The following is a 10,236-nucleotide window of genomic DNA, read 5'->3' on the forward strand; positions in this document are numbered from 1 at the left end:
CAGCATGTAACCTTTTCTGAATGGAACATTCATAAACTTTGTCACTTCCTAAGTGAGTACTGCATGATCACTGTCACCAACCAGAGGCAGAATAGTTACAGTTTCAGTTATGTCTTTAACTGAAACGCCTTCTGACCCTATGATCGAATCTAACACTCTTTGACCTCAAGTTCCTTCTGTCACATGCTGCTTGAGGAAGTTGCCCTGCAACATCTCAATAAATGCATTTTCATTCTCCTCACGAGATTCTACTGCGATCCAATCAATATTTGGATAATTAAAGTCTCCCATTATGATTACTCTTTTCGCTCTCATCTTTTCTATTTGGTGATACATTTCTTCATCACTAGCAACTGACCCACCAGGTCTGTAACAACACCCACAACATCCCACTATGTAATTGATCTTGTTAGATTCCGCCTCACACCAGATGGTTTTAAATTCACTGCCACATGAAATACTGTTAGTTGTATTACTACAATCATAGGTCTCAGCTCTAACTGGATTCAAGTTATCCAATATCATTGGCAGCACGCTCCCTCCTCTCCTATCCTCTCTAAAAATACTGTACCCTTTACACTTGATACCAGTTAGTATGTCTGATTCTGATAGCCAGGTCTCACTAATGCTTACAATCTGAGGTCCCAACATATTGACTAAGGCAACAAACTCTACCCCATTTGTTTCTGATACTCCTAGCATTTGTGTACAGACATAATAGTCTATCTGCATGTTCTTTTGTATACTCATACTCTTGTCTGCAGTTTGCAGGACACAGTTGAACAACTTGCAGATCTCTATTCTTCTCTAATGCTTTATAAATGTAGACATCTTTGCACACATTTGATGGGTCTGAACTGGACGAACACAAAGTCGAAATCGTTCTCTCCTTGTCGAGATTTCCATGACAAAGCCCATTCCATCATTAACACAGTTCTATTACAATTACATTAACATTCTCACCATTCCTCCCTTTATAATTTAGTTTCCCTGACTCTTGTTAGATTTCATACCAGTTATTAGTTTTTCTAGATTCCTGATACCAGATATATTCAGGTGTAGGCTGTCCCTCTTATACAAACCTAATCTTTTCTCAAACTTGCTCCACACATCTAAAATCTTGCATCCATTCCTTCTACACACACCTACACATCGAATCGTTTGCCATCATAGCCCTTCTTATTTTTTGCTATAAAGGTTTAGTACTGCGGAAAAGGAAATGTTTTTTGTGTATGTAATTATAAGATTTTCTTATAGATGATATGGGGTCCTGAGAAACATAAAGCTGCTATAATTGCTTGTAATGTATTACAAGAGCATTTAGGAAATGTCAAATTATTGTTATTATCTAGCATGAGTTTCTAAATAAACTTTTTTTTTTGATATTTATTTAATGTGTTATTCAAATAGTCCATGACATGATTTCTTTGGGTTGCTATGCTTTCCAGTTTAACAATGTACAGATCAGCACCATATGATAGTTGCACTCTGATTGTAGTCTGGAGCCTGAAACAGAAATGGATGTTTGAGATTTAACTAAAATAATTAAATTTTTGTAGCTTATCACCTTTTTAATTAATCAAATTACTTTTATTTAATTATGGGTGAATAAGTAAAGCCCATGTTTAGCATTGACTGCGTGTGTACAAAATTTTCTGTTATTTTCCTTTTGCTGGTTTAGTCTTCTCAATATTGATTCCTAAAACCTGCTTTTGAAGTGATGTTATTTCCCCTATCAAGTTGTGTTTCTGTAGTGTGATCTTTTTCTATTAAATCTGTTTACAGTATTCATCAGTTTCAATCTCATGATAGGCATGTGTGTGTATATGGTGCATATTTATACAGAGGTAACTAAACATTACATTGCCCATTATTTGCTTTCTATCTAATTTAATTTGAATGAATATAATATATTTTAAATAGTTTGAAATTTATAATAATTTGAAATGGCCATTATCATTCCTTCACTGCCTTTTGAGACTGTAAGAACATGAGAAGTGCTGGTCAAATATCCATTTGCTGTCAAGCTTCAGACTTAATGAATAAACATCGCTTCCTCTTCATTCATTCCATATGTTTCTATTCTTCTGGAAGTGAGTCCCTCATTCTGGTTTCCTCAAAGACTACAATGTCAGCTGTTCAAGAAACATCAAACAAATCAAATTCCTTCTTTTCTCTTAGCCACATATAGCACTAATGTGTTTTATTTTTTTCACAACCCTTTGTGTGTGTATAAATCAAAAAAAAAAAAAAAAAAAAATCAGCTAACACCTTTTATTCCCTTATAGAGAGTAGGCAAGGCCTTTATACCCTATCTGGCTTTTGGAGACTGAGTGGGCAGTTCAATCCCCACCAGTAGCCAATCAGAGATAGCTTGCTCATGTCTATCACTAATTATAGCAGCCACCTATGAGGAGATTGGCAAACAAGCGCTGCCATCTCTTGGTACCTAACCCTAACAAGATATGTTACTGTCTGAAATAATGTGGGTACTATGGTCAATTTCCTTGAGTTTACGGGATAAAAAACTCAAGTTTCCAGGAGGAAAAACGAGCTTGCCCCTGCCAAAGATTGACTAACTTAGGAATCGGTTGAAGAAAGGCTTAGAAAAAGTTCCTCCAGTCGGCAACTTGATTTGAACTTAAGTCTGACTTCGAGCGACCAAACGCAGAGGATGCAAGCACCACTTCCACTGAGCTACACATGGTTAATAAAATTTTTTTTGAATAATTATGAATATATCATAAATGCTACAATATATTTTATAATAAATTATACATCACTGTGTATAATTATAATGCGAGACAAATTTCGATCTGGTACCGTGTGTAGAAGGAGATGTTCTAAAATAGCATTTACAAAACAATCCCATTATCACATGTGAGATCAGCTAACTTAATATGGTGCTGAAAAAGACTAGAGACATTTCGGTCATAGTTCTCTCTATCTCTCTTCAATGGGTTAAAATCCATAGTAGGCTATTCTTCCTCATCATTTTTATATAAAATGATCTATTAGAAACACAGATGGACAAACTGAGTACATGTAATGCAATCCTCAAACAATTGGAACAAAGAAGAAATATGAACATAATAAAATACTTGCATGGCATTAATTCAGTGCACTTTATTCCAAATAAATAACTTACACTTACTTGACAAGCATCTTTGCCTCCTTCTGGTAAACCAGCACAAATGAAGTTGGGACTAAATCCCCTAGGAAATGGAGAGTCAAGAACTTTGTCATAGGCTTTTTCACACTGCGATGTTGGAACTATTGGAATTCCTTCAACTTCCTGAAGAAGATGACTGGATGGACCTCCTGCAATGAAAAAGAGATGCAATCAGTGAAGTTTACTATATTGTTAAACCTTTTTCAGTAATTTTGCAATTTTCCATCCATCACATTCTCGTCTATCCAAGACAAGTTGATTCTCCTAATTAGGGATTTTAGGCTATTTAATGCAGATGGTTTGCCATTCCTCTTCTGCATCACTCTACAAATAAGTATTTTTGTTGGTAGATGTGTGCTCATGGGATCAGTTGAGACCGGCTAACTCATCTTCATTTGAAAAGACCTTATAAGGTCTCCTTGTCCTAGATGGTTTCGAAACCCAAGTCATTCCAATCAAAGGACTGTCTATACTAACTGAACTACAGAGGCTCCAATATAGTTATTGGAGCCTCTGTAGTTACATTCAAATATTGAATGTATTATGAGCCTTATAATACATTTGATATTTGAAATGTGACTGTTATTATTTTTAGATAAAAAATACTGTTACTTGAATAACAAAACAGTTAAATTTTAACATCTCTAACTTGGGAATCTTAACAAAGAAAGGGGAGAAAAGCCCTTTAAGATTCAGCAGAAATATCCAACAATATATGTGATTTCTATGGAATGCTAAGGGTATATGTAGAAATGGATGCATTTCCTTCAGCTAATGACACTGATATAACATTAAATTTTAATGACCTATTTAATATCATATTGGACACCTTTCATAACAGTCATTACCTCTACAATATTGATTCCACTGTCTAATGACGTCAAAGTGGATTTGTAGTCATGATGTGGGATGTCTCTGGCACATTCCAGAAATCCCAAGTGTTCTGGTGAATCGAGAACCTGTGAATTCTCCAGCCATTCGATGAAGCAATGTATGAAAATGTAAACCTGTGAATGGACTTAGGGTTAGACAATGTGGACCCCTACTTCAGATACCAAACATTAACTTCTCTATGCCTCTACTAAGCAGGAGAATGAAATTCATCAACTAACTAAAATTTCCTCTGTGTTTCATGAACATGCCTTACAGTGTGGGCCCAGTGATATGGCACATTATCATCCTGGAAGATCCATCTAGGAACAGATGCAACATCTGCTGTGAGCTGCCAGTGGACCACACTGGTCATACATTAGTGGTGGTAAATACAAAGTGTATAAAAATTTTTTACCCATAAGCCATACAATGTTCCACTGCACAGACAATGAAAACCATGTAGGATGTCAAAGCCGTTCAAAGAGTCATGTTGTAGGCTTCAGATACATTGCCTTTCATATGTGTGTGATGTAGCTGTATTTGTCAGCCAACACATCTTTCACTTTTTTCCAGTGTGCTCAAGTGGCCTCTTACTGATATGGTAGCAGTTTTCAGTGATGACATTCAGTCAAAACATGGTGTGTTCTGAGCCTACAGCTTTGCAACCTGGTACATGTGAGAGTACAGCTCATCATTCTCCAGGATGTTTTATTATGACGTTGTTGCCACATAATCACCTGTCATTTAGCTTGCACAAGTAGGCATGTCACCTTTTCGCTCACCACTAGCCTCTACTTGCTATGCTTCTTTACAGTTCATGGACAGGAGGTGGTTTTGCCTGGTGGACAACTAAGAAGATATTCCACACCTGAGAAAAAAAACCTAAATCCCATTGATCATGCCTTTTTAAACGCCGTAATATTTTTCTGTATAGATTTGCAACTTTTAATAGTCTGGTTTACATAATCATATGCACCCCCACTATATAGTCATTGTGTACAGTATTATTTCTACCCTTTATGACACAGTCATACTGAATGTGTTTCATTCTGGATGAGGGTATCATAACTCAGTGTATGGCTCCTTTTTGCTATTTATTTTCACATACATTTTTTATATATTTGCAAAACACTATGAAGCTGTTTATAAATATTCCTCGGCGAAATAAATACAGAGTAAGTAGCACATTTGTTTCTGTGATCCTTGCATACAGACATAGAACATCATTCTTGTTATTTACACTAAGATTAGATTATTTTGAAATTTCCCATAATTGCTATTTAGCCCAGTTGTATCATTTGGGAGGGAGAAAATTAAAATGTCAGCTTGATTTAATCATGATTTCCTGCTAGTCAAAGCTAGTGTCACTTTGAATTGATAAGAAATTTGCATGTAATACAGCATACAAACTGAAAGCTGCACAGTTTGGTTACATAATGTGTCAAAATTTAATTAATAATTAGAATGGTAATTTAATTATCCCCATCATCAATGAGTTATAATCAACAAACTGAAGTTACCTCTATGAACATTCAAAAATAGACAGCATTTAAAAGATCTATCATGACGTTTTGGACAACAGCAATAGACATGAAATGAAGCATGTGCTACACCTTTTACGTGAAAATATTTTAAATAATTTTCCTGTTTGGATTTGCAATTCTGTAGTTTTATTTGGACAGAAACACCAAATAAAACTACAGAATTGTAGTTTTATTTGGCCACTATTGTTCATGACTTTGTCACCAAAGATAGGAACTGAGGCAAGTTGTGATGTTTATTTGGTTGTTGAGACAACTTTTTTTTTTTTTAATTGATCATTGTTACATAGAATGTGCACTGAAATAATTATTATTATTACTACCCTAAGACCCATGGAGTCAAAGACTCATCTAGGAGGTCCTTTCATCATACACACAACTCATCATACTGCACCTTAAACACACTCAAATTCTCTGTGGACACCACACTCTAAGGCAAGGCATTCCAATTATTCAACTCTGCATGCAAAAAACCTGCTTCTCACTCCCCTGCTCACACCCTCCTTATATAGCTTCCAGGAATGACCTCTAGTTCTCCATAATTTACCTTGTTACATTTCCAAATAACTAAAATCTCCTTTTTAAACTGCCAGCCTGGCTGACCGAGGGGTTAGCGTATCCGATCTCCAGCCAAAAGGCTGTGGGTTTGAATCCTGCCGTGGGCATGGATGTTTGCGATTGTCTTTGGAAATATACTTGTGGTGGTCGGCAGTAGATGGCATTGGTGTAGTTGTGGTCAGTTGGTGGATTGAGTTGTAGAGCAGGTGCCCTCCCTCGATGAGCCTTTGGACTCCATGGAGGTGTCAAATAATAATAATAATTAATGTCAGCCATTATCTTGAACATCCTATTACCATATATATAATTGTATCATCCTCATTCAACAATATGAGAAAAGCAGAGTTTTTCCCCTCCAGGATAAACTCATTTTTCATCCTGTAAAATGGGTAAACCATCCAGAAAAACAATGAAATCACATAATACACTAATCTCATAGTCTTAGTTGTTTTGGCCATAATTTTAGAAGTGGCGTGAAAAAAAGTTCCATGTTTGGTCTCTAGAGCAAGGTTTCCGGACTGTGTAAACAATCAATAAAAATACAACAAATCATAAAAAATAAATAAATTGTAACCCATTCACAGTACTAATGTACTGTGTTCAACCTTTTGTCAATGGGAGTCATAAAAAATAATCATGAAACGTATTAGGCAGCAAAGTAATTTGCTTCATTAAAGAATAATACTATGGAGGGTATTTAATCCTAAAAGGTCTAGATATTTGTGAATTGTGTGTAGTCTCTGGCCAGTATGCATGGTTTGCTGGATGAGTGATCCGAGTTGGAAAAGAACCCCTCCATCTGTGTATCAGACCTTTTAACTTGCTTCAGTTGGGAAACTCTAATAAAGGATCTATTTATACTAGATGGGATTCGAACCAAAGTCTTTTCACCCAACAGGACATTGTTAATACCAACTTAGCTAAGGAGGCTCATATATATTTTTGCATTGTTCAAAGTTTGTATTTATGTTTTGATCCAAAAAACAAACTTTAGCAATTTCATTGAAATAATTCAAGCTTTTCCATTTCTGCAAAGGGGTTCCGCATGAAATATTATGACAGTAGATGCAATGAATCATTCTATTTTATTGTTCAAAAACCAATGTGTGATAATATCAACACTGTTCAGTTAGACCACTAATCTGCATTAGTTTGATGCTACCATTGATGTACTGTATCTCCTGTATAGGCACTGATACTAAAGTTAACAGTTGGAACACACTGTAGACAATGGTTAATCTGTTTTCGAGTCCATATTCTAACTACTGAGTTTCATCGATGCTCTACTTGCTTATTGATCATATTTTCCATGTCTTTGTTTTTTTCTCTCAAAATAAAAAAGTCTAAAAATAAACGTGTTCATTCTTGAGACTTTTCAGTTTCTTCTTTCATTCTTGAAAGAACAGTAAAAATAAATAAATAAATAAAATACAAATACACTAATGTATACATATACATAACTCATCTCAAAATATTTTGAAAATACAGCACAGAGAGAAATTTGCCAGCCTGATTGGACAAATGGTTAGAATATCTGCTCTCCAACCAACAGGTTGTGAGTTAATCCCATCATGGACATTAGGAAAATGAATTTCATTACCCAGTGGGAGGCAACCACCCTGTTTATTGTAGGCCTGTAGTGGCTCTCTAGAGCAGAGTTCCCAAAGTGTGTAAAAATAAAATACAATATATATATATATATATATAAAATTTATAAAAATCCTCTCAAAAAAAAAAAAAAAAACTCAGTCCATCCATGGTACAAATGCGCTCTAAGTTTACATAAAACCTGTCATGAGTTGGAAGCCACATAGAAAAAAGAAAGAAATTTTTCGCATTAGATTTATTTTAAGTTCCTTTATTTCTATTTCTTTGCAACATAATATTTATATAAACTTTCCCATCACAAAATTATTCAAGGATGATCTCATATATATAATAATAATAATAATAATCAGCTAACACCTTTTATTCCCTTATAGGGAGTAGGCAAGGCCTTTATACCCTATCTAGCTTTTGGAGACTGAGTGGGCAGTTCAATCTCCACCAGTAGCTAATCAGAGATAGCTTGCCCATGTCTATCACTAATTATAGGCAGCCACTGATGAAGAGGCTGGCAAACCAGTGCTGCCATCTCTTGGTACCTAACATGCCCATGCCAGAGATCGACTAACTCAGGAATTGGTCAAAAACAGGCTGAGAAAAAGTTCCTCCAGTCGGCGGAACTTATATATATATATATATATATACACACACACACACACACAAAAAAAAATTTTATACATAAACTAAATTCATGCTTGAGTTAGTATGTTTCAATCAAAAAATAAATTGTTCATTTACCAAAAGCCAGATCTCCCCAACCCAAAATAGTAGCGTTTTCTCCTATGATTCGATCGAGAAGCAAATCGGATGATGGTAGACATATAGGAAATACTTCAGCAGATGGTGTGATGTTATATTTCAGGCGAAGAATAGCAATATCATTATAGTAGAGGTTCGGTTTGTAGTCTTCATGAGTAGTGATGTCGACAAGATCAAAGTTGGTACCTTCACTTAAAGCCACTTGTCCAAGTTGAACATGGTACTTCTCTGGTCGAATACTACAAAAAAAAAGAAAAAAAAATTTATTCATTTATTTAAGGTGAATTCACAAGGATTCGTTAAAAAATAGAAATTTAATTTCCTGTCAGTAAGCTGACATATTCGAAATATGTCGACCCCTTGTTCCAACTCTCAAATAGTGCTCACTTTTTTTTTTTTGTAAGAGATGTTCAGTAGCTAATTCAAATTACACTTTTGCCATTAATTTCTCTGAAATATTTCCGATTATTCCAACTTGGGACTTACTGAGATCTCCACGGCAGTCCAATCAGACACCATTTGACAACAACAACAACAAAAAAACTCATATTTTATATATACAGTACTTATATACTTTACCAACTTCAATGTTCAGAAGTCATATTTTCTGTTTGCAAATAAAAAAATGGTTATCCTCTTATTATTAAATACTCTGGATTAGAGTTATTTGTTCAGTGTTTTGGACTGGTTAATTTTTACTAGGCGAGACATTATATTCTTGCCTTGATCCTCATGGCACAACACTGCGAGAGTTGTTTGAAAAGTTTGGTAAAAAAAAAAAAGTTAAACACATTTTTTTGGAAAAAATCACCTTTATTTCTCAACAGTCTCCATCGAGGTTTACACATTTGGCCCGGCCAGTTTCTAATTTTTTCATTCCATCTAAAAAAAAGTAGGATTTGTCAAATTGTGCCTAATAGTCATTGACAGACTTGATGACATCCTCGCTCTAAGAAAATTTTTTCCCACCAAGCCAAATTTTTAAGGGAACAAGAAGAATTCAAACGGAGCCAAGTCCGGAAAATATGGTGGATGTGGAACAAATTTGAACCTCAATTCGTGCAATTTTGCCATTGCGATGGCTGATGTGTGGAAACGTGCATTTCTTGATGAAAGAGGACTTTTTTGTGCGCCAATCTTGGCCGCTTTTTCTTCTCTGGGCATTGTCCACTGTTTCGACTGCTGCTTGGACTCAGGTGTGTAGTGATGGATCCAAGTTTCGTCTACAGTCACGAATCGACGCAAAAAATCTTGCGAAGTGCGATTAACATCGCCAAACACTTCGTAAATGTGTGCAAAATCGCATGTTTTCGCATGCGATTTTGCACACGGCTTTTTCATGCAATTTTTTGTGTAGGATATTATACATCCATTCAGTTGAGATGCCTGCAATCTCAGCAATCTCACGCACTTTCACTCGGTGGTCTTCCATAACGATACCATGGATTTTGTCAATCATTTCCTTCTAGTGATCTCGGGCCTTAGGGCGTCCAGAGAGCGCTTCATCTTCGATGGCCTTACGGCCACGTTTAAACTCATTTATTGACAAGAACTTATAATATAATTTCTTGACAATAATTATAATATATTATAAATTATAATATCAAAAATTATAATATAATTTGTCAAGAATAATTTATTTTATAACCAAGCAAAAAACTTTCTACACTTATATTGTTATTATTTGTACTCCTATATACTGTACCCTTATATTATTTCTTTATGTTG

At 35.3% G+C, this 10,236-nt stretch overlaps 1 protein-coding gene across 3 annotated transcripts in view; it reads right to left on the reverse strand.

The window, feature by feature from the left end:
- The window catches only part of LOC150092426 (venom protease-like), a 37,762-nt gene that overhangs the window by 6,079 nt on the left and 21,447 nt on the right, over positions 1-10,236 (reverse strand). For 2 of the 3 annotated variants that reach the window (XM_090415142.1, XM_090415140.1), the window contains exons 5-6: positions 8,488-8,747; positions 3,149-3,321 (exon numbers count right to left, since the gene is read on the reverse strand). In XM_090415142.1, coding sequence (XP_090271268.1) covers positions 3,149-3,321; positions 8,488-8,747 — 433 coding nt within the window. The remainder of the gene's footprint in view (positions 1-3,148; positions 3,322-8,487; positions 8,748-10,236) is intronic. The other variant, XM_090415141.1, reaches the window with a different exon arrangement.

This window comes from Typopeltis vanoorti, chromosome 26, assembly GCF_054136105.1.
Source record: "Typopeltis vanoorti isolate ZY-2024b chromosome 26, IOZ_Tvanoo_1.0, whole genome shotgun sequence".
Classification (NCBI taxonomy): Eukaryota; Metazoa; Arthropoda; class Arachnida; order Uropygi; family Thelyphonidae; genus Typopeltis; species Typopeltis vanoorti.